Source organism: Ovis canadensis, chromosome 10, assembly GCF_042477335.2.
Source record: "Ovis canadensis isolate MfBH-ARS-UI-01 breed Bighorn chromosome 10, ARS-UI_OviCan_v2, whole genome shotgun sequence".
Lineage (NCBI taxonomy): Eukaryota > Metazoa > Chordata > Mammalia > Artiodactyla > Bovidae > Ovis > Ovis canadensis.
The window spans coordinates 16457546-16483422 of record NC_091254.1 but is presented as its reverse complement, the minus strand read 5'-3'; the positions used below and the strand labels follow the sequence as shown (position 1 = coordinate 16483422).

Below are 25877 nucleotides of genomic sequence, written 5' to 3'. Positions count from 1 at the left end.
ATTTTTCTACTTTATGACACTTATTAATGTCAGAAATAAAAGAAATCTATCTTTGTTCCTTATTGTAAATGTAAATGATCCCATGCCATCTTGAGAAAGCTAAGGTAAATACCACTCACTTGATAACTTCTTAATGCAAATAAAGACAAGATAACAAAGTATAAGAAATAAGACATGATTTTTCAATCTAGTCCCGTAATCCTTTTTTTTTTGCTACTACACAATACAATTAGGCTCCCAACATGTCCAAGACACTACAGTAAATATAAAGAGGACCCAATCCCTGCCCTTACAAGTTTACAACCAAAGGATCAGTGAGTGAATAACCAAATGCAAGACAGTGGGACAAGCACCATAACAGAAGTGCTTAACGCTGACAGGGAGAAAAGGCAGTGTCTCTACTGTATGCTAATTATATTTGCTAATTATATACTAATTAAATTTGCGTAAATACTTGCTAATTAACATGCAAATATTTAATAATGATCTAAAACTAAAGCAGAAATAAGTTTTAGCCATGATTTAGGGAAAAGTGGTAGGGCAAAATTTACCCTCACAGAATGAGATTCCTAAAACATTCATTCAATCAACAAATATTTATTAAATATTACTACGTTACTGGCAAGAAATCCATCAGTAAAACAAAGATTTCTGTCCTAGAGAAGCTCACCTTCCACTGGGGAAACAGACAACAAACACAGTAAGCTACAGAAGATGTTAAAAGGTGATGAGAGCTCTGCTAAAAATGAAAAGTTCTTCAAAGGAAGGCAGGCCCGGAAAGTAGAGTGGGAAGGTTTGTAGGATGCAGTCTTAAAAGGAAGAACTGGAGTGAGCATAAGACTGACTGAGAAAGCAGCATCTGAGCAGACTGGAAGTGGACTAAGGAGGTAGCTATGTAGACAAGCGGGGAAAGTACTTCAGATAAAAGAGCAGCTGGAACAAAGGCGATTAGGAGACAGCCCATCTAGAGTTCAAAGGAGAGAGCCAGCGCAGCTGCAGTGACAGGAATCAAATCGGAGAAGAGGAAGAGTGGCAGATCCCAACCAGGTCATCTAGAGGATAAGGGCCTTCATTCTCCTAATGCAACAGTTACAAATGCGTAAGTATCACAACATGCTAAAAGTATCAACATAAACAGTAAGTGACAGTTGACTCCACTTTATCAGCAACTCTGCTTCTGTTGTTGTTCAGTGCCTCAGGTGTATCCACCTACTTGTGACCCATGGACTGCAGCATGCCAGGCTTCCCTGGCCTTCACCACTTCCTGCAGCTAGCTCAGACTCACGTCCACTGAGTCGATGAAGACATCCAACCACCTCATCCTCTGTCGTCCCTTTCTCCTCCTTTCCAACGAATCAGCTCTTCACATCAGGTGGGCAAGGACTGGACCTTCAACATCAGCATCAGTCCTTCCAATGAATATTCAGGACTGATTTCCTTTAGGACGGACTAGTTGGATCTCCTTGCAGTCCAAGGAACTCTCAGGAGTCTTCTCCAACACCACAGTTCAAAAGCATCAATTCTTTGATGCTCAGCTTTCTTTATAGTCCAACTCTCACATCCATACATGACTATGGAAAAACCATAGCTTTGACTAGATGGACGTCTGTTGGCAAAGTGATGTCTCTGCTTTTTAACATGCTGTCTAGGTTGGTCATAGCTTTTCTTCCAAGGAGCAAGTGTCTTTTAATTTCATGAGTGCAGTCACCATCGCAGTGATTTTGGAGCCCAGGAAAATAAAATCTGTCACTGCTTCCATTGTTTCCCCATCTATTTGCCATGAAGTGATGGGACCGGATGCCATGATCTTCATCTTCTGAATGTTGAGTTTTAAGCCAGTTTTTTCACCCTCCTCAAGAGGCTCTTCAGTTCCTCTTTGCTTTCTGCCATAAGGGTGGTGTCATCTGCATATCTGAGGTTATTGATATTTCTCCCGGCAATCTTGATTCCAGCTTGTGTTTCTTCCAGTCCAGCATTTCTCATGATGTCCTCTGCATAGAAGTTAAATAAGCAGGGTGACAATACACAGCCTTGACACACTCCTTTCCCAATGTGGCACCAGTCCACTGTTCCATGTCTGGTTCTAACTGTTGCTTCTTGACCTGCATACAGGTTTCTTAGGTTTAGCTGAGTGTTAATGGTATTAAACCACCCTCCTTTCAGCTGCCAGCGTCTCTCACATGCTGTCATTTTTCTTTGGGGCTGAGAATTCCAATCAGCAGCAGTTTCTCAGCACCATCCCTAAAGGCAGCCTGCTGCCTGGGCCTCAGGACACTGACAGCTTCAGGGGAGAATAAGATGTGAGGGAAGCAAACAGACTGAGTGGGTAATGCACATGCACATTTACGGGGGGGGGGGGAGGGGGGGCGGTGAACCGTCAGTATCGTCAAGAACTGGTGGCTCCACCTTGTCGTCCATGGCTCTTTCATTTACAATCACTATCTGGCAGATCATGTGTATATCTTTTTTCTCTTTTCTTAAATATGTCAGGAAACTTGTTTCCCTTATCTTTATATCACAGTGCGGGGACGATATTAAGCTAATGGTTTAGAGTTTTTGTTTTCTTTGCCTAATACAAATGCCTGAGTAATACCCCAAAGTAACTGAATCAAAATACCCAAAGATAGGGCCTGTCATAAGTACTTGAGCTCCTCCTGGTGACTCTAGTAAATAACCATTGCTAGAAACCACTAAAGTGGGCAAACTATTACGAACTGTCTTTCGGTGCCTAGCATCAAGGAATCTGCAAAGTCCCACAGGTGCAGCTAAAGCAGGCATCTGGTGGTTTATATGTCTCAAGCACGCAACCCTTTCTCTGTATCAGAGGGGGGACTGGCAGTCCTCCTGTTCTTTGAAAGCCAGCCCTGCCACAGCTGAGTAAGCAGAGCTCAAGCAAAGCCAATCAAACCCTCACTCTCCCAGAAATCCAGACTTGGGATTCAGATATGAAAATCAGGACTGAGAGCGTCACATACACCTAGGACTGTGAGCCTCTGGGATTAGCTGTGTGAAAACCAAAGCAGTAGAAGCAACACAATGCAGACACACAAGAGTGGAGCAGATGCCTCTTAGGAGGCAACAGGGGACAGCGTGATCCCAGCAAAGGGAAGCTGCCAGCTTTCAGCTCTCAGCTCCAGTCCAAGAGAGGAACAGCTAAACTAGCTGTTCTTGATCCCAGGGACAGGCCCGTGCCTCTTTACAATTGCTCTTTCTAAGCCTAAACTAGATCGTGTATGTGCCTTTAAGCCGAAAAGAGGCCTTCACTGAGACAGAAACCAAGACTGCAAAATGAAGGCCATATGATAAAGCCTACCGCACATCACCATTCCTAGCAACACTTACTGAGCCTTACTGTAACTACTAACACACCCAACAATCTTACAAATTAGCCATTATCTCACCTTGGTTTAAGGTGTCTGATTCTTTGCGACCCCATGGACTGTAGCCCGCCAGGCTCCTCTGTCCATGGGATTTCCCAGGCAAGAAAATTGGAGTGGGTTGCCATTTCCTACCCCATAGGATCTTCCCAATCAAGGGATCGAACCTGTGTCTGCTGCATTGCAGGCAGATTCTTTCACCACTGAGCCACCAGCGAATCCCCATCTCACTGATCAGGAAACTGTCACAAGAGTGATCTACCAGAGTGGCCAGTCTGAGAACGGAGTCTTGGTCAATGAGACCCAAACCCAGGCTCAGAGCTCTCCCTTTCCCTTCCCTCAGTCTTCGCCGTCCCAAAACTAGGGAGGAAGACCCACAGAAATAAAGCAGTTTCTGAGTTGTTTATGAGGCAAAGAAATTGAAGATAAAATCTTAGCAAGAAAGACAAGCATAATTCCAACTGGACAGTTATTAAGTGTCATAATACTGACTAAAAAGTTTTATCTTGAAAGTTGAGGTGAGTGAATATAAGAAGCTGGGAGGATTGTAATTTCTGAAAATTGACTCAATTTTATGTTTATAACATATATATGCAAAAATATATGTTTTGCTAGGGAGTTTCCCTTTTATTTTTTAAAGCTGCTTAAGTGAAAATAGAAATGTAATAAATATTTTTGTTATTCATAGAATTTACAGTTTAGTACATGTCTTATGTACCATGTGCTTCCAAATAAGACTAAACGTAAGCCACAAAAATATCCACATTTCAAAATATCATTAAAATACATACACACACAAGTCTAAGTAAAGAAAATTTCTTTTAAATTATTGATAAGTTTCAACTTTTTAAAATAACATTTTAAATCACCACTAAGTTTTCTTGCATAATTTGATTACTACTTTTTATTACTACTTCTAAATTGGTTTGTTACTTAAAATGAGTCAAAAAGATTATTGCCTATTTACAAATTTGACGTCTCAAGAAGGGAGAAAAAGAGCACAATTCCAGCTCTTACATACAGTCCAGTACTATATATAAAATGTGGTTACACTTGACACTTCTTTTAGAAATGCTAGCCAAGCAAGATGTCACCACTGAGCATCTAAGATAGCAAGGGGCTTCCCACATAGTGCTAGTGGTGAAGAACCTGCCTGCCAAAGCTGGAGATCTAAGAGATGCAGGCTCAGAAGACCTCCTGAAGGAGGACGCGGCGGCCTCTCCAGTACTCTTGCCTGGAGAATCCCGTGGACAGAGGAGCCTGGCGGGCCATGGTCCACAGGGTCGCAAACAGTCGGACATGACTGAAGTGACTCAGCATGAACGCAAGCTAGAAAGACATCATGTCCGGTCTGGTATATAAATACCTATAAAACATAGCATCTGCCCTCAAAGGAGTTTACAATTCAATAGGTTTCAGAGGAAAAAATAAATAACCTAGGTCACTTATTTCCCTTTTCCACTATTCAAAAAATAATATAAGTAACTATCCTTCCAGTGCTACACGTGCTCAAACACATGGGTTCCTCACCTTAATATTCTTCATTGCACTTCTTATCCAAAGAAATTTGGGATATTTGGAGACAGAAATTCATGAATGAGATTAGATACAGAGCACTCCAATACTGTATCAAATGTACACTGTGTTACATTATGACACAGCCACATTCCAACACATAACATTCTATGTCACAATTTGGGTTTTGAACACAACTTCTATAGTCAAGCTGTAAGATCAAGCAATTGCAGCCTAAACTGCATTGGCAATCCTCCAACAAAGCCAAGGAGACTTTAGTAACGACTCTCTAGTAATAACCCAAGTATATTTGTAAAGGACTTCTGAAAGCACATAGTTTTATATTGATTACCGCACCATTCAAGCACACTAACAAGTCAGCAAGGGTTATGGGGGAGTCACCAGCTGACAGCCACAGGCACGGAAGTCCCCCAGTGATCATAATAACCTAGAGCAAATGACTGATTACTGTCGCTCCTGTGAGGATATGAAGATAAATCTACTGTACCTGCTTTTTTTTATATCCAGTTCAGTTCAGTCGCTCAGTTGTGTCTGACTCTGCGATCCCATGAATCTCAGCACGCCAGGCCTCCCTGTCCATCACCAACTCCCGGAGTTCACTCAGACTCACGTCCATCGAGTCCGTGATGCCGTCCAGCCATCTCATCTTCTGTCGTCCCCTTCTCCTCCAGCCCCCAATCCCTCCCAGCATCAGAGTCTTTTCCAATGAGTCAACTCTTTGCATGAGGTAGCCAAAGTACTGGAGTTTCAGCTTCAGCATCATTCCCTCCAAAGAAATCCCAGGGCTGATCGCCTTCAGAATGGATTGGTTGGATCTCCTTGCAGTCCAAGGGACTCTCAAGTCTTCTCCAACACCACAGTTCAAAAGCATCAATTCTTTGATGCTCAGCTTTCTTCACAGTCCAACTCTCACATCCATCCATGACCACAGGAAAAACCATAGCCTTGACTAGACAGACCTTTGTTGGCAAAGTAATGTCTCTGCTTTTGAATATGCTATCTAGGTTGGTCATAACTTTGCTTCCAAGGAGTAAGCGTCTTTTAATTTCATGGCTGCAGTCACCATCTGCAGTGATTCTGGAGCCCCCAAAAATAAAGTCTGACACTATTTCCACTGTTTCCCCATCTATTTCCCATGAAGTGATGGGACCATTACATATAATATTGTGTAACTTTAAGGTATACAACCTGTTGACTGATACATTTATATTTTGCAATATGACTGCCACAGTAGCTTTAGCTAACACTTTTATCACATCACATAATTATCATCTTTTTAATGCTGAGAACATTAAGATCTAATCTCTGAGCAACTCTGATTTTATGATACACCATTGTTGACTATAATCACCGTGCTGTACATTAGATTTCCAGAACCTATCTTCTAATTATAAGTTTATATCCTTTAATTCATCTCTCCAAAGTTGATCTCCTTTAACACATTCCCCTACTCTGTTTTTCAGATTCTACATATAGGTAATATCATACAGCATTTGTCTTTCTCCCTCAGGCTTTTCTCACTTAGCATAATGCCCTCAAGGTCCAACCATGTTGTCACAAACAGCAGCATGTCTTTCTACCGGATGAATTTAATTCCACTGTATATATTCAGTGCGTACCATATCTTCTTTATCCGTTCACCCGTGGATGGGCACTGAGGTTGCTTCCAGATCTTGGCTCCTGTAAATAATGCTGCAATAAGCATAGGAATCCAGATAGGTTTTTTTTTGGCTGCGCTAGGTTTTGTTGCTCCATGCGGGTTTTTCACTAATTGAGGCAAGTGGGGGCTACTCTCTAGTTGCAGCGCATGGATTTCTCACTCCAATGGGCTTCTCTTGGGGAGCCTGGGTTCTAGGCACACAGGTTTATTAGCTGTAGTTCGCAAGCTTGAGAGCAAGGGTGCAGTAGTTGTGGCCCCGGGCTCAGCTGTTCCGCAGCATGTAGAACCTTCCCAGGTCAGGGACTGACTCCATGTCCCCTGCATTGGCAAGCAGATTCTTGACCAATCTAGACCACCAGGCAAGCATCACAGGTACCTTTTGGAGGTTCAGTTTTCATGTATTTTAGATATATACCCACAGCTGGGATTGATGAGTCATATAATAGTCCTATTTTTAACTTCTGAAAAACCTCCATACTGTTTTCCTTAGAGGCTGAACCAGCTTACATTCCCTGCAACAGTGCGCAAGGGTTCCCTTTCTTCCCCATCCTCACCAACACTTGCTCTCTCTTTCCTTGATGACAGCCATTCTAACAGATGTGATCCCAAGCCTGTTTCAGTTATCATTGATGGCATTTCACTCAAAAACCCATCGCTGAGAGCAGCTTCAGAGGCTGTGAAAGTGTATCATCTCTGCCTGAACAAGATGTGCAAGTTATCCAGTAGGAACAAACTGTCACATCACTGGAAGGCAGTCTGACCTACAAATAAAGACTCTGAGGCCACAGGCAGTCCCTGAATGTGGGTCAAAGTATGGCATTAGCCATTAGTCACATATGGCTATTTCAAAAGTTAATTCCAACTAAATCAAATTAAAAATCAGCCCTCTAATAGCATTAGCCACATATGACTAGTGAATATTAAACTGGACACAGCAGAACAGAAAGCTCCACCATCACCAAAAGCTGTACTGAACAGCACTGACACAGGTAGCCTCCCGTATCACTAGGTAGCTAGTGAAATGAATGAATCCATGCTGGAAGGAAATCTCAAGTCAAAAAGAGTAAAAGATCAGAGAGAGAGTACTTGGAACACCAAGAGGGTAGGAAGATAGATAAGCAAACATTAGAAGAGAAGAACATGCTAGAGCAAAGATTTGAAGAAATGATGGGTCAGTGCTCATACTCTGAAGTCTAATAAGATGAAGCTCCAATACTTTGGCCACCTGATGCAAGGAACTGACTCATTTGTAAAGACCCTGATGCTGGGAAAGATTGAAGGCAGGAGAAGGGGACGACAGAGGATGAGATGGTTGGATGGCATCACTGACTCCATGGACATGAGTTGGGGTAGACTCTGCGAGTTGGTGAAGGACAGGGAGGCCTAACGTGCTGGAGTCCATGGGGTCGCAAAGGGTCAAACACTACTGAGCAACTGAACTGAACTGAACTGAAGATGAAGACCAGCCACTGGGTTGGCAGTTGCTGACCTGCCAAATTTTAGTGGAAAGACAGAAGCACAAGTTGAGAAGCCTGTGGGAGGTGTCTGAATGCCCCCTTTACGAGCGCTCTCTACCCTTGGCTAATGCCATCATGACAGGACCAATGAACTGAGAGCTGTTTAATACTTATGTGTTAACCCTCAATATAACTTGAAACATCATGTCTAACTATAATACAGGTCCTACTGTTCCCACCTCATAGATGAATAAATAAACAACAGTAACAAAAGTAATTTCCCAAGGTCACAGAACTACCAACTTCAGAGCCAGGACTTAAACCCAGGTTAACTTCAGAGTATGAGTTCTTAAACACGACACAACATGGGCTCCCTGGTAATACTGCCCACCATCTCCATGCCAGACTGAGCGCAAGCCTCCTGAAGTCAGGGACCAAACTGTACCCAACTGTGCCCTTCAAACATTTACAGAATAAATGAAAACAACGAATTCACAGAATCTGGCTATAAGGGAAGGAAACAGAGCACGGTATAGAGAGGTGTCTGGTCACGGGAAAGTTGGGAGAGGGAGGGTGTTTGGTTTTGCTCCTGCTTTTTCTTTCAGGGTAGAAGATACCTGAGCATTTCAATCAGACGGGACCTGTGAAGAGTGCAACAACCTCTTGCAATGGAACTGGATCAAGATCAGGGGCAAAAGGGTTAACCTGACACTTCTACAGATACTGGAAGAGAAAGGAGAAAGAGTTGCAGATACAGATTGTTGGTGCAACAGCAGGAAATTAAGCCGGTTCAAGCAATATGGCCTTTATCTTCTCTCTGAAGAAGGTGTCAAGGCTGAGTGTGGAGAGGCAGGAGAAACATTCTCTAAGGCAGTTTCAGCGAATGCTGTGCCAGGGCAGCTCCAAGTGGGAGCTACGCACACACACAGAGTATCAGTAAAGCATCCAAGTGAAAATGATGAAAGTCATCACTGTTTCCGTGTGGGGAAAATTTCAACTGGGATGTAACGGAGTCAGTGAATTTCACTCTGAACTCTTACACTGTTGGGCTTTTTAAGAGGTTCATATATTACTTTTTCAATTTAAAAAACTGTTAACAACAAAAAGGAATCAGACCCATAGAGAAGGTAAAAAGAGTGAATATAGTCTCAGCATAAACACTGAGAGAAGTAAAAAAGGATATAACCAGAAAGTGGGGCCTTCCAGTGGCTCAGCAGTCAAATCCCGCTGATACAGGCTTGCAATGCAGGAGACATAGGCAGGAGATGTGGGTTCAATCCCTGGGTCAGGAAGATCCCCTGGAGAAAGGAAATGGCAACCCACACCAGTATTCTTGCCTGGAAAAACCTCAATCCATGGGGTCGAAAAAGAATCAGACACAACTGGGCAACTAAGCAACAGCAGCAGCCAGAAAGCTGGCTCAAAGCCCGGGCCCTGGCCCGCCTGGCTGCGCGCCCCCCACAGGCTCCGCCCCCGGCCACGCCTCGGGATGGCCCACACCACTCTCCTGGCCTCCGTCCCATCAAGCGTAACACCAGAGTCGTGAGAGTCCTGCTTCAAAGCACTGTAGTAAGCAATTAAAGGAGTGCAGTCCACCAGAGAGCGGTGCCAGTGATGATGACTGTGACCGACAGGCTGAAGGCCCTGCCAATCAGTAGTTCCACAGAGTCCCGATGTCTAAGGCTGCAGTCTGCAGGGCTGGCGGGGTCTCCCCCAGGCCACAGAGCATGGGTCCGTCACTGAGAAGCCTGTCAGGTCGCTCCAGGCCTGGAGACAGGAAGCAAGTGGACATGGAGGCCAGTGCTCTTTTATTTATTGATACTCCATGTTATATCAGGTTTGAAGAGGCAAGGAATGTGAAGGCATCCTAGTTCAAAAAGAGTCCTGGGTTACTTCTGTAGGGTGTGGAGCAAATGCCGTCAAGCAGGAGGCTGACAGAGAAAGAAAGAGCGGCAAGGGCAGAAGATGAAGGTCTTGATAGAACAGAAAGGAGCGGAATGCATCCAGGGACCAAGCTCTTTACGTGTCCCCACTGGAATTGAGGTCGGGTCCCTGGACACCAGGAACGGGAGAAGAAGGGTGGAGGGAGGTGAGCAGCGGAGAAAGGTCAAGACGCCGTCAGTAACTGAGATCTGGTCACCTGCCCTTCAGGATGTCCGACACTGCAGAGGCGGAAATCTCCCCCACTCTGGGGTCTGGGAAAGACTCAAAATAATACAACTACAGTCTCCCACCTAGAAAGGGGTGACTTTACAATGATGCAAAACCTATACTTACTCACTACACACTGTACTCCAGATGTTAAATTCTGGCCCTTCCTAGGCTAGCGACAGGTGCAGGGTCCTCTCCCAATGCTGGGCAGGCAGACGGCTGCAGCCCCGTCACCCACATGGTCACGGGGGGCGCAACCACTCCGGACCAGACGACCAGCCTGTCTACCACCTTCAGAACAGTGTTCAATCTGTGACAAGATACATTCAACACTTCATCACAGAACAGGCTTTCTGCTAGATGAGTTTGCTTGACTATAAGCCAACGTAATGTTCCAAGCACGAAGTAGCCTAAGCTAAGCTATGATGCTCAGCAGGTTAAGCATAGTCCATGCACTTTTGACTTAGGATATTTTTAACTTTCAACTAGTTTATTGGGCCCTAATCCCATGGCAATTCCAGAAAGAGCTGTAATAACAGCTGTCATGTATTAACTGCTAGTTTTGTGCTCAAGCTATCATAATAACATGCATCACCTCGACTAATCCTCACAATACTATGACTATCTACTCCATTTTACAGACAAGTTAACCGAGGCACAGAAGCTAATTCACCCAAGTCTCTCTAACCCAAGCCTCTCTAACACAGGCCCCTGGAGAACCTGAGTCAGCAGGCTCGGTCCTCCAATGACCCAGATCTGTTTCAAGTAGTCTCTGCATGCCCTCCCAGGTGGTGTCAGTTGTAAAGAATCCACCTGCAAAGGGGACATGGATTCGATCCCTGGTCAAGAAGATCCTCTCATGTAGGAAATGGCAATCCGCTCTAGAACTCTTGCCCGGAAAATCCCATGGACAGAGGGGCCTGGTGGGCTATAATCCCACCAGGATTGTCAGACACAATCGAGCAACTAAGCACACACTTACATGCCCTCACCCACCCCCACTGCAATCTTTTAGAGAAAAGAAAATAGACATTAAAGGTATATCGATAACACTTAAATGTAAATTAATCATGAATAGATTAGTGAATCAGGCGGTATAAGATTACAAGAACAGTTTTGCATAGATTTTCAATTAACCAAGTGTTCACATTGTAAGCTTAAGCCTGTATCAGGCAGCACTAAGAGAGAAAATGACTTCCAAAAGCTTACAAACATATGCACATAGCAACTGAAAACAAGCTCGAGATATCAGTAAGAGCAAAACAATACCCTCAGAAGAGAGGTGAGTGCAGTGAAAACATACTTTTAATGGAAACTCTCACTCTTTATAAAGAAATGAAACCGTCACATTGGATTTCTGAATACAGATTATGTGCATTCTATTTTTCATGTTCATTTCTCAGGCTGTCAAATTTTTCATTAGAAATAAATTATAATTGTCACTTGAATTGCATTCCATCCAAAGTTTTGGTAAACAGCAACAGTTTAATACCAGAGTACAATCCATAATTAATGTCACCAATTTGCAAATCCTGGTTAAAAACTGAATGTTAACAAAGTTTCATTTTTATGACACCCAAATAAACAGCCTGCCTCAGCAAAATGCAGTGACCACACGAAAAAGTCCCCCACATCCTGGAAAGATACCTCACAATAAATTGGAAAAATAAAGGTAACATTATGTATCTTACAATTAGATCAATCCACATATCAATATCTTCCTGCGAGTTTTAAGAAATTCTACACCTCATCTCCAAAAAAAGCATATACTTTTCAACATCTATAATGGCTTAGAATTAGCAATAATTTCTTTGATGAATTTTGGACAGGTTACTTACTATCTTTTCCTTGAAGGTCTGACACAGACCACAGCTACCTGGGAATATCCCAAGGCCCTTAGCACACAGGATGCCCTGAGGAGATGTTTCATACATTAAATCATAGCGCCTCTTCCTTTTCAGGTATTTAAGATGGGCTATGATGCTCAATGGTGGAGAGATTAGAAAGTTATTGGGTACTAATTCCATTCATGGGTCTATTTTTAGGGAAAAAGAGATATATATAAATTGGAAACCCCCTCACCAAAAAAAATTAAAATGGAAAAAAAGTTTAAATCACATAAGCCCTTATTTCAAAGAAATGAAAAGCAAAGATAATAAGGAGATACAGACAGAAGGGGAAGAAATGAACATTTCAGTAGGATTTATGATGTTTCACTTCTGAAGCTTACTGGTGAGCAGTACATGGTGTTCTGTACCACTTTTGTAAGATAAAGTGTATTTTTTAAAGACTGCAAGGGAAATGCTGACCCTCAGAAAACCATTTACAGGTAGACTGTTTTGAAGCACATTATATACAATCCTTGGAGAAGGAAATGGCAACCCACTCCAGTACTCTTGCCTGGAAAATTCCATGAACTGAAGAGCCTGATAGGCTACAGTCCATGGGGTTGCAATCTTGACGAAAGTGAAAGAGGAGAGCGGAAAAGTTGGCCTAAAGCTCAACATTCAGAAAACAAAGATCATGGCATCTGGTCCCATCACTTCATGGCAAATAGATGGGGAAACAGTATCAGACTTTATTTTGGGGGGCTCCAGAATCACTGCAGGTGGTGACTGCAGCCATGAAATTAAAAGACGCTTACTCCTTGGAAGAAAAGTTATGACCAACCTAGACAGCATATTCAAAAGCAGAGACATTACTTTGCCGACTAAGGTCCGTCTAGTCAAGGCTATGGTTTTTCCTGTGGTCAGGTATGGATGTGAGAGTAGGACTGTGAAGAAGGCTGAGCGCTGAAGAATTGATGCTTTTGAACTGTGGTGTTGGAGAAGACTCTTGAGAGTCCCTCGGACTGCAAGGAGATCCAACCAGTCCATTCTGAAGGAGATCAACCCTGAGATTTCTTTGGAAGGAATGATGCTGAAGCTGAAACTCCAGTACTTTGGCCACCTCATGTGAAGAGTTGACTCATTGGAAAAAAATCTGATGCTGGGAGGGATTGGAGGCAGGAGGAGAAGGGGACGACCGAGGATGAGATGGCTGGATGGCATCACGGACTCAATGGACGTGAGTCTGAGTGAACTCCGGGAGTTGGTGATGGACACGGAGGCCTGGCGTGCTGCAATTCATGGGGTCGCAAAGAGTGGGACACGACTGAGCGACTGAACTGAACTGAACTGATAAATACTAATCACTTCTAGTCTGCTACTGGTAAATACTTACTAATCACATTTCAGTTCAGTTCAGTTCAGTCACTCAGTCATATCCGCTCAGCCTTCTTCACAGTCCAACTCTCACATCCATACATGACCACATAGCCTTGACTAGACGGACCTTAGTCGGCAAAGTAATGTCTCTGCTTTTGAATATACTATCTAGGTTGGTCATAACTTTTCTTCCAACGAGTAAGTGTCTTTTAATTTCATGGCTGCCGTCACCATCTGCAGTGATTTTGGAGCCCAAAAAAATAAAGTCTGACACTGTTTCTACTCTTTCCCCATCTATTTCCCATGAAGTTTTAGTTCATCACAAAATGAAACACTAAAGAAAGGGACAAATCCTTTGCTTGTTTGGGGACCTCTCCTAACTTCTTAAGTCATCTCCAAGTTCCTCAAACTGAGGTCTGCAGGGCCCTTCTACAGACTCTCCAATTCTATCAGAATTTTAAAACTTTCTATTTTTTCAAGATTATATTAAACATTAGAAATAAAGCAAGCACATTCTGGTGGAGAAGGAAATGGCAACCCACTCCAATATTCTCATCTAGGAGATCCCAGGGACAGAGGAGTCTGGCGGGCTACAGTCCACGGGGTCACAAGAGTCGGACACAACTTAGTGACTAAACCATCACCACCAAGCACGTCCTGGACAATCGGAAAGTGAAAGCTGCTACAGTCCATGGGATTCTCCAGGCCAGAATACTGGAATGGGTAGCTGTTCCCTTCTCCAGGGGATCTTCCCAGCCCAGGGCTGAACCCAAGTCTCCCGCATTGCAGGCGGATTCTTTGCCAGCTGAGCCATCAGGGAGGCCCTCTCTACACCACATTCCCTCAGGCACTTTTGGTGAACACGCCTGCGTTTATGCGCACCACCACCATGGTGTCAGCAGGCCAAGCAACACAGGCCGCATATCGCACAGGCTTCACCAACTCCTGCACTTAGCAAAGATTCAGCTCCAAGAGGCTGGTACAATTTGAAAATGACACTATTCAAGGAGCAATAAACCTACAGCTACAGAAAGTTACATTTCAAGAGAAAATGAATACAGGGACTGGTGGCCTTGGCTCCAATTCTTTCTGCTCTTTTTCAACAGTTTCATATAATTTACTTAAAAAAAATTACATACGGCTCTTTTTTTATCATAAACACATTACAAGAGTTCACTACTTCAGCCAGAAGAGCCAGTGAGGCTGTTCACTTCAGAGCCTCAAGTCCAGGCCTCATGAGAAGGACGGAGGTGTTCGGTGACAGGACTCCACCCAGCACGCAGGGCTGGACCCTTGGATGTACTGGTCTGTGCTGAGCCTCCTCAGCTCTGGAATCCCACTTCTGCCCCAAGAGCCAAGGTGACAAAAGGAACGCGGCAAACCACACACATATCTTTCCACTATTAAATCTAATAATGAGGATGCAATTTCAACAAAAATCATCAATTACATTAAATCAGTCTTACCAATTTAAACTTTATTGGTTTTTTATAGTTTTGTTTTGGATTTTATACGTAAATCTGTTTTGTAAAAGAGCCAAAAGCATAAAGATTTATACTTAACTTTTTATGTATACATATATAAGTAACATTTATTTTTACTACCATTCAATTCACAATGGAGTGTCACAAGAATTTTTTTCCTAAATTTGAGGTTGTTTCCTTTGCAAGTTCCTTTTTGTAAGTTTCATTGGTACTCAAGTTTCATAGTTGCATGAAACTCATTTTACAAATAAAAACATTCCCCTCCCAAGGATTCAGAAACTTGCTCTGACCTTTTAGTCATAAGAATCAGAAGCCTCCACCACTGTGCATGTCAGCTGACATGTCAGGGTAAAACTAGGGAAAAGAATGCTTCCATCTCATCATGAGAAAAAGTATGGCCCAATTAAGATTTCCCAATATAAGAAAGTTATTCAAATATGCACTGTAATGTTCCCAATGCCCTAAAGCCTACATAAAAAGTGTACTATCACTACTACTATTACTACCAATGATGACAACAACAAAACTATAAATGGTAAATATTTAGATAGAGGCTAAACGCTGTTACAGGGACCGTTATCAACCCATCACATTTAATTTCTAATCTTCCCAACAGCTTCCTTTTACACATGAGGAAACGGGCACAGGGTGAGGTGAAACAACTCACCTGAGTTCACACAGCTAATAAGTGACTCAGCTGGAACCCAAGCCCTAAAAGGGATCCAAGTCACTGCCCTGAAATAGTATTCATAATGTCTCTTCTACAGAAAATTTGTGAGAAAGGATGGCAGTGGATCATTTGAGGAACAAAATCTACGGCAAGCATTTCCAAGTAGTTTTCATTAGACAGTACTCTGAATATTCCAGCATCAAAACTTAACTCACTGAAACTCTTAAATTCTCCCCTAAGTTAATAATCATTATGTGATTTGCTATTTGCGAAAATTACTCTCAGCGCTAAGGTGTTTCAATGCCACCCTGCTGCTACCACAGGGTGAGAGAGAGTTACCTTTGTAGATCCTGTTCAAAGAAAGCTCATGCTTTGATCCTTAATATGCCATGAAGTAAAAGGTTATGCTTAATCTATATTTTATAGATCTAAAAGTCAAATTAGTTTCTGGGATAAACAAGCAGAGTGTGATGGTAAGCATATTCTGTAGCATTCATTTCATTCCAAGTTTAGAGACAGTATACTATGTGCTGAGTTAAAGACAACTGCATTAGTGTTACACAAAGCAGTTTTGCCTTGTATTATTCCGTAAGCATAAACAAGTTATACACATGTTAATTTACATTCCATATAAAAAGCCAATTTTAAATCCAATTTATAAGGCAATAAATATATAAAGATTCTAGGACACAGCAATAAAGTTATGCTATAAAGCAGAGTTAATTTAAGACAACAATAATAAAAGCATGACAAATTTTAGCATTCTACCAACTGCACAAAGGTGTTTCAGGTAACATCTGTTCAGAAGCAATTGCTGCAAGACAGACTAGATGAGATGCAAGGTTTCACGGTGCAATAAATGTATGTCAGTTTGCCTGCTTCATAATTAAAGACATGAGTCTTTGAAAAAAGCAATTAAGCCTTTCTCTAAATCTAAAACAATCATCCCTGCTCCCACCCCTCCTTACTCACAAAGAGCCACATGATCCAGAAGTGTATGTACCATCTATCATATGTTTTCAGCAGCTAATATACTCCCCCAAAACCACTGGATATATTTTGTTTCTTTTAATTAGTCATATTGACAAACGAAAGTAAACTTATTTTTTTCTATTAGAAGGATAGAAAGAAAAGAAAGTCTGAGATGATTCAGAGCAATTTACATTCAACTTCTGTTATCTGCAGGTTCTGAATCCAAGCAGTCAACCAACCACAGATCAAAAATATTTGGGAAAAAAAAGCTTCAGAAAGTTCCAAAAACCAAAACTTGAATTTGCCACAGGATAATCCATGGGGTCTCAAAGAGTCAGACACAACTAAGTGACTAACACACTGTGCATAGGTTATGTAGGGGACTTGAGCATCCATGGATTTTAGCATCCAAGGAGGGTCCTGGAGCCAATCCCCCATGGATACCGAAAGACAACTCTACTTAGAAGACTGAGCTGAATAAACTGATTTTACTTTAAATAGGTTTCTGTGCCTGCTGGGTTAGGTGGAGTTTTGATATGAATAAAATTCAGATACGTAAAGCCTTCAGCTAAGAACACAATCTCCAATTCTTGATAGTGCAAATCTAGGACAACTGAAACCATCACTTTTCTGAGGACTCAATGAAGAAATTAATTCAAAACAAGCACACAGAAATCGCCTGTATCATTATCAGAGTCGCTTTATGAGAAAGATACAGCACAGCTAGATGAATGAAGGTTCTAGTCTTTCTAGGAAACCAAACTGTGGTTATCTTCTTTTCACTCAGACCACAAATCTAAACTAAACAATACCACAGGAAGAGATTTAAATGATCTGATGGTTCTCATGAAACATACACTTACAAGTTGTGAAACCAAAACTTTCAGCGTGGTCATCCTCATAACTATACCTGCTGATAGTTTCCTGTGGCGGCAGTAACAAGTTATTAATACCACAACCTGATGGCTTAAAACAACAGAAATGTTTTCAACCGGGCTAAAATCAAGGTGTCAGGAGGGCTGATCCCCGAAGCTCTGTGGGAACAGCCCCGCCTCTCCCAGCCTCTGACGCTGCAGCATTCTGTAGTGTGCCACTGCATCTCCCTTGCAGTCACCTCACTTCTTCCTCTCTGTAGTCAAATCTCCCTCTACCTCCTCTCCTAAGTAAGTGTGCTTGCATGTAGGGTCCACCCAGATGACCCAGAATAATATCTCCATTTTTTCAACTTAATTATGCCTGCAATGTCCTTTTTTGTCATAAGGTAACCAGGCTCCAGAAATTAAGATGTGATGCTTTTGAACTGTGGTGTTGGAAAAGACCCTTGAGAGTCCCTTGGACAGAGGAGCTCAAACCAGTCCATCCTAAAGGAAATCAGTCCTGAATATTCATTGGAAGGACTGATGCTAAAGCTGAAGCTCCAATACTTTGGCCACCTGATGTGAAGAGCTGACTCACTGGAAAGGACCATGCTGGGACTCAAGGCAGGAAGAGAAGGGGACGACAGAGGATGAGACAGTTGGATGGCATCACTGACTCGATGCACATGAGTTTGAGTAAGCTCTGGGAGTTGGTGATGGACAGGGAGGCCTGGCGTGCTGCAGTCGATGGGGTCACAAAGAGTTGAATACAACTGAAGGACAGAATTGAGCTGAATCTTTGCGGGGGCGGGGGGTGGGGGGGTCATTATTCAGCCAACCACTGCTACCTCCAAAGAAGCCCAAGGAAATGAGGTGAGCAGACAGGATTCTCACCAAGCCCACCCCAATTTCAGTTCTCAAGTTCCCAGTACAATAGCAAAAGTCCTCCAACCTAACACCTCTTCCCACCTCACAACATGCTTACAATCAGGAAATCACTAAATCTATATTGCTTAAAGACATTACTAACTAGTGTTAATGGTTCCTGAATGAAAAACTCAGCTGCTACTGCTGCTGCTAAGTCGCTTCAGTCGTGTCCGACTCTGTGCGACCCCACAGATGGCAGCCCATCAGGCTCCTCCGTCCCTGGGATTCTCCAGGCAAGAACACTGGAGTGGCTTGCCATTTCCTTCTCCAATGCATGAAAGTGAAAAGTGAAAGTGAAGTCGCTCAGTCGTGTCCGACTCCTAGCAACCCCATGGACTGCAGCCCACCAGGCTCCTCCATCCATGGGATTTGCCAGGCAAGAGTACTGGAGTGGGCTGCCATTGCCTTCTCTGAAAAACGCAGCAGTAAATGAGTAAAACTCCCACTAGCATGGGAGAATAACACAGGACAGGGACTCAGGATGTGTCCTCTGGAGCCAGCCTCACCCCCAGGCAACAATGCTACCAGAGGCAGTCTAACCTCTGTACCTCAGTTTCCCCCTCTAGCAAACAAGGCTAATTCATAGTACCTACCTCATTGGGTTGTTAAACAGATTACAGGAGCTGAAATCCATGACACACCTAAAACAGTGCTTGGCTCATTAAAGTTAACTGTTATTACTAACAATGATCAACCACAGTAGACATACAGATGTTAATGGATCTGGTGAAAAACCTCTCATATCAAAACTGAGGATACTGTAATGACAGAACTAGATAATATAATAACAATCTATAAATGGAAACCGTAAGATGAGATGTGAAATTTACACTGAAGTCTGTGAGAACTCTTAGAGGATATCCTAACTGAAAAAACTGAGCTACTTTGCCAGCTTGGATCACAGAATTTACAGGCTCCCTTTCAAAGGACGGACCCACATACTAGAGATGGAGACTGCCTGAAGCCATCTGGATCTGGGGGCGTCCCCGTCTCTACTGTGCATTTCTAGTAGTGGGAGGTAAGAATTAAACGCCCAGTGTCACTGAAGAATTTTCACAATGAGTTCAGTTCAGCTCAGTCGCTCAGTCGTGTCCAGCTCTTTGCGACCCCATGAATCACAGCACACCAGGCCTCCCTGTCCATCGCCAACTCCCGGAGTTCACTCAGACTCACGTCCATCAAGTCCGTGATGCCATCCAGCCATCTCATCCTCTGTCGTCCCCTTCTCCTGCCTCCAATCCCTCCCAGCATCAGACTCTTTTCCAATGAGTCAACTCTTCACATGAGGTGGCCAAAGTACTGGAGTTTCAGCTTCAGCATCATTCCTTCCAAAGAAATCCCAGGGCTGATCTCCTTCAGAATGGACTGGTTGGATCTCCTTGCAGTCCAAGGGACTCTCAGGAGTCTTCTCCAACACCACAGTTCAAAAGCATCAATTCTTCAGCGCTCAGTTTTCTTCACAGTCCAACTCTCACATCCATACATGACCACTGGAAAAACCATAGCCTTGACTAAACGGACCTTTGTTGGCAAAGTAATGTCTCTGCTTTTGAATATGCTATCTAGGTTGGTCATAACTTTTCTTCCAAGGAGTAAGCGTCTTTTAATTTCATGGCTGCAGTCACCATCTGCAGTGATTCTGGAGCCCAAAAAAATAAAGTCTGACACTGTTTCCACCGTTTCCCCATCTATTTCCCATGAGGTAATGGGACTGGACGCCATGATCGTCGTTTTCTGAATGTTGAGCTTTAAGCCAACTTTTTCACTCTCCTCTTTCACTTTCATCAAGAGGCTTTTTAGTTCCTCTTTACTTTCTGCCATAAGGGTAGGAAACCGTTTTGTCTTGTTCTAGAACGGTAATAGAACTTGGGTTCAGGTACGAATAGTGTGAGGTAGGGCAAGTACCAGTTTAATGATCCTACTGGATTCTCTTCACCTTCATGAAGTCTTCACCCAGGCTCCTGCCTTGTCCTTCCAGCCTCCACTGGTGGCACCCTGTCCCTGGTAACTATCCCCAGGACCTTCTCACACACACACACACACACACACACACACACACACACAAGCTGCTTGCCACATCCCCTGCTGAAACCAAGTGGGTGAGTTCACAAGCAGCCCAAAGGAAGTGATTTATTGTGCAGCCAAACTATCCTACATTTACAACAGACAAATCTCTACTATTTACACATATCTATGGGGAGAAAGTCTATGCTACAGACGTTTATACACAATTCAAAACTAACTAGAGGCCCACAACTATACAAGTAGCAAAAAACAAGGATTCGTCTGCTTTATCTAGGTTCAAAGTACAACAGAAATTCAGTGGGGAACAGAGCTCCCACCTTCTTACACTAAGGAGCTAGTGGCCAGTTTACCCGCAGTTCCACACAAGCCTGCAGCTCTGTGGCTTGCAAACACCAGTCACGCACATTATCACCAACCTGCATGACTTGTTACAGTCAAAAGCAACCAGGTGACCTAATGACTATGTGACCTGGAGAGCTTCAGACTAGCTAGCATCATTTCATTCCAAATCAAGAGAAAGCCAAAAATGGACTTGAGATCCAGCAGTACAGCAGACTGAACGACAGAACAATCACTATTTGGGGCACTGCTGAGATCTCATGAGGAAGGGGTGGTGTCCAAAATCACCCTCCAACTGATTAGCAAGTGTCACTGAAGTGGGACTGAGAACAGGAGAAGCAGGCGGGGCTGGGAACGCCTGTTCAGAAGGTAACCTTGATACTGGGATACTGAGCCTAGGCTAGAGAGTTAGAGTTGACCCTGGAACTCCAGGCCCTCTAAGAGTCCAATCCAACAGAGAGATAGCACTTTCAGGCTCCTGGTAGAAATAGACTCAGATCACGCCCAAAGAAAACTCTTCCAAGTCAGGCCTCCTAGAAGACAGGTTAAGATTAAGCACTGAAATTTTCAATACAAAATTTAACAAGCACAGAGGGAGAGACCACTCTACCACGGGTGCAAGTCAGTGTACACAGTCCAAAGGTGCACATACCATAAATGCCAAATATAGAAGAAAAAGAGTAAAGTAAGCAGTGTCTAAAGGAACAAAGGAATAAGAAACAGCAATATAAAGAATACAGTAACGAGGCAGATTTGAAAAAGAAAGCAAATGGACCTTATAGAAATAAAAGATAATTGATAACTCAAATATTCAGAATAAGTTAAATAGATTAGACACAGCTGATGACAGAATTAGTGAAATGGAAAATACCAAGAAATTATCATGTAAGCAAGAATCTAAATTAATTTATGAGACTATAAAGAATCCAAATTACTTCTAAATTAAAGTCATGATTTAAATCAGACTTCAACCAATCTAAAAACACACATAGTATTTTAAATGTATTTATTAGACTGAGGGCTTAAAAGTGTGTCTTTTAGACATTTTTTCATCTTTACAACATATCTAAGAAGTGAGAAACAGCACAGAACCTAGAATTCACATCACCTGATATATCCTTCAAGGAAACTAAATCTATTAATAAGTATTATTTTAGGTTCTATTTTCATGATATCCTTGCTGGAAGGAGTCACAGAAAATTACACCTTATATATTCTGGAGCACAGGAGTCAGAGACAAACTGGAATGATGACATTAACTCAGAAAGTGAAAAGAAGAAAAGTCATTGCCCAGTGGATTCTTCCCATATGGGGTAGAATCTTTTACTGCCAATCTAACTCTATCTTATTTATTCCTCAGCCCTGTCAAGATAACAATCAACAACATAGTTGATCCCCTTTGTAAAATTTCACCATTCCTATGGCTATACTTTGGCCACCTCATGCGAAGAGCTGACTCATTGGAAAAGACTCTGATGCTGGGAGGGATTGGGGGCAGGAGGAGAAGGGGACGACAGAGGATGAGATGGCTGGATGGCATCACTGACTCGATGGACGTGAGTCTGAGTGAACTCCGGGAGTTGGTGATGGACAAGGAGGCCTGGCTTGCTGCGATTCATGGGGTCGCAAAGAGTCGGACACAACTGAGCAACTGAACTGAACTGAACTAATGGTCATCTTGATACTTAATTTTGCATCATTAATCCATGTTGTCCTTCATTTTCAGTATTCTGATACATCTCAGGCTCTGCTCTTTTCTTCATGGATCAATTTTGACTGTTATATGTAGCTACTCACTCCTCTTCCACAAGCCTTCATCCCTTAATTTGTGTATCTTGACTCATATTTCTAACAACTTTCATTTGTTTACAGAAGGAACAACCTGTACTCTAAAATTTCGCCTATGACTAAAATGTCTTTCCGTATTCCTAAGTAAAATGGAGGGGTATTAAATTTTCAGTTCTGTCTCACTCCAAATGTATCAACCCTCTATGTAATTTGCTTGTGATTTACTTACAGACAACAAAATCTTCTGTGTCTGTTCTTTCACTAGTTAGTGCCAATACAAAGATTTACAAGGCGCTAACGTGAATAAGAGAAGCAACTGGAATAGCAGGTTTCAAATACTCAGACTTCTTTCCAAACTAAACAAAACATTCTTTAGCGGTGACTTCATGACCCGCCAAGTTTTAAAACAAGCCGTTTCAATTTGTAAAGTTACAAAGAGTTGACTCATTGGAAAAGACTCTGATGCTGGGAGGGACTGGGGGCAGGAGGAAAAGGGGAAGACAGAGGATGAGATGGTTGGATGGCATCACCGACTCGATGGACCTGAGTCTGAGTGAACTCCGGGAGTTGGTGATGGACAGGGAGGCCTGGCGTGCTGCAATTTACGGGGTCGCAAAGAGTCGGACACGACTGAGCGACTGAACTGAACTGAATCTACTTTTAAAAACTTCTTGGGAATTAAAATATGAAGCAGAAAAAGCAATCCTATCACCTAGAGATCACTTCGATATATCTCATACTCTCAGATGCTATGGGAAAAAGGAAACGTTTAACTTAAAAATGCAAAGTGCACGAGAGACATCACGACTTATACGTTTGAAGCTGCTTCTCACGACAGCCTTAGGAAGTTGGGGCAGTGATCAGGTGTTTGTCAAAGGATCCAAATAGAACTGGGCCTGCCGTCATAACCCGTGAGGAGACGGCAACTCTGACGATCTAGAACAAAGCGTAGCTCACCGCTCCGCCCAGGGAACCCGCCCACGCTGTCGGCCAGGCCGGAGCTGAGGAAAACCGAGGGACCCATGACCGGGTCGCAGCCCGCCCGGACCAAGGCCCAACTTACAAACTTGGGGCGCTTCTCCGCAGGCGCCGCGGGGCCGCGGGTCGGCGGAGGGCGCTGCAGGCCCTTCCTGCGCGACGCCTCGCTGTCCCGGCGGCTGTGGCCCGGGGAGGAGGCGGGGTAGGCGGCCCCGACGGCCGAGCGCTGCGCCAGGGCACGCAGCCGCGGCCGGTGCTGGTCCATGCTTCCGCGGCCCCGGGAAGGCGAGGGAGGAGAAGGCCGCAGCTCTGCAAGCCACGGGCGGGAGCCCGGAGTCCGCGGCGCGCGCGTCCCCAGTCCCGCCGACAGCGCCTGCCCGGATCAGTTCAACCGCTACCTCCCGGCCGCCGGCGACACATCCGAAAAGTCCCGCCGCCGACGAGCACCCGGGCCCAGCCAATCCGGGGCCGCCGTCGAGTTCGGGCCCAGCCAATCCGGAGCTGCGCTCGGAGTGACGCGCCCTGGGCACCGCCCCATCCGGGCAAGAAGAAGCGTGATTGGCGACTCCGCGGTTCTCTGCGCCGCTTGAGCCACTGGGGGCCCAGGCGGCCCAAGTTGAAGGGCACTGGGTGCGGCCGGCTTTGGAAATGTGGGAAGCGTACCGGGAAGTGACTAGTCTGGGTGTGTTCGGAATTTGGAGAATGGGTTCCGGCTGACCTGGGAGGCAGGCGGGACCCGCCCAGCTCAGCCACTTAAGCAGAACTTGGATGCGAAATCATCTGCTCGGCGTTTCCGCACGTCTCGGGAGGCCCCGGTGTGACGACCACTGGGAAAAGTAGTTCCTCTGGGATCTGTACTTGAAGTGCCGCTAAGCAGGAGAGGACCGCAGCGCCAGGACGCCCCGGAGGACGCTTTCTCCACAGACTGAGCACCTGCTGAGAGCTGGGAGGCCGCTCAAGGGTGGCAGAGGCAGCCACCAAAAACCAAACAGCGCTTCCTGGAGGAGCTCACAGTCTAATAATGTGCTTCACAAATCCTTACACAGATGAAATAACATAAATGTTAGAGCAGTTAATTTAAAACTTCTTGAGAATAAAAAAAATATTAAATCTGAAGGAGAGGATTTGGAAAGAAGAAAGGAAGGATGCAGAGACTTTCTTAGGACAGAAAAGAGTGGCGTGACTTTCAGCAAAAAGACGTTCCAGGCAGGGGCAAGGCTTAGAGGAGTCATAGTCAGAACATCGGAACAACCTAGATGTCCATCTACTGATGAATGAATGAAGAAAATGTAGTATATATGTACAATGGGATATTAGCCTTAAAAAGGAATGAAATTGGGTTATTCGTAGGAATGTGGATGGATTTAGTCTGTCAAACAGAGTGATGTACCAGGCTTCCCTGGTAGCTTGGACGGTAAAGCGTCTGCCTACAATGCGGGAGACCCGGGTTCGATCCCTGGGTGGGGAAGATCCCCTGGAGAAGGAAATGGCAACCCACTTCAGTATTCATGCCTGGAAAATCCCGTGGACTGAGAAGCCTGGTGGGCTACAGTCCATGGGGTCGCAAAGAGTCGGACATGACTGAGCGGCTTCTCTCTTCTCTTAAACAGAATGATGTAAGTCAGGAAGAGAAAAACAAACATTGAATATTAATACATATAAGTGGAATCTAGAAAAATGGTACAGTTCAATTCACTTCAGTCACTCCAATTCAATTCAGTCGCTCAGTCGTGTCCGATTCTTTGCGACCCCATGAATTGCAGCAAGCCAGGCCTCCCTGTCCATCACTACAGTCACTCAGTCATGTCCAACTCTTCGTGATCCATAGACCGCAGCACACCAGGCCTCCCTGTCCATCAGCAACTCCCAGAGTTTACCCAAACTCATGTCCGTTGAGTCTTTGATGCCATCCAACCATCTCATCCTCTCTCATCCCCTTCTCCTGCCTTCAATCTTTCCCAGCATCAGGGTCTTTTCAAATGAGTCAGCTCTTCGCATTAGGTGGCCAAAATATTGGAGTTTCAGCTTCAACATCAGTCCTTCCAATGAACACTCAGGACTGCTCTCCTTTAGGATGGACTGGTTGGATCTCCTTGCTGTCCAAGGGGCTCTCAAGGGTCTTCTCCAGCACCACAGTTCAAAAGCATCAATTCTTTGGTGCTCAGCTTTACAGTCCAACTCTCCCATCCATACGTGACTACTGGAAAAACCATAGCCTTGACTAGACGGACCTTTGTTGGCAAAGTAATGTCTCTGTTTTTTAATATGCCGTCTAGGTTGGACATAACTTTCCTTCCAAGGAGTATGCGTCTTTTAATTTCATGGCTGCAGTCACCATCTGCACGGATTTTGTAGCCCCCAAAAGTAAAGTCAACCCCTGTTACCACTGTTTCCCCATCTATTTGCCATGAAGTGATGGACCGGATGCCATAGATCTTAGTTTTCTGAAT

General features: G+C 44.0%; 1 protein-coding gene across 3 annotated transcripts in view; it reads right to left on the bottom strand.

The window, feature by feature from the left end:
• DIAPH3 (diaphanous related formin 3) overlaps positions 1–23859 on the bottom strand; it is a 562554-nt gene extending 538695 nt beyond the window's left edge. For all 3 annotated transcript variants that reach the window (XM_069602158.1, XM_069602160.1, XM_069602159.1), the window contains exon 1: positions 23513–23859. In XM_069602158.1, the coding sequence (XP_069458259.1) occupies positions 23513–23692 (180 nt within the window). In that variant the 5' untranslated portion in view covers positions 23693–23859. The remainder of the gene's footprint in view (positions 1–23512) is intronic.
• Between the last annotated feature and the right edge of the window lie 2018 nt (positions 23860–25877).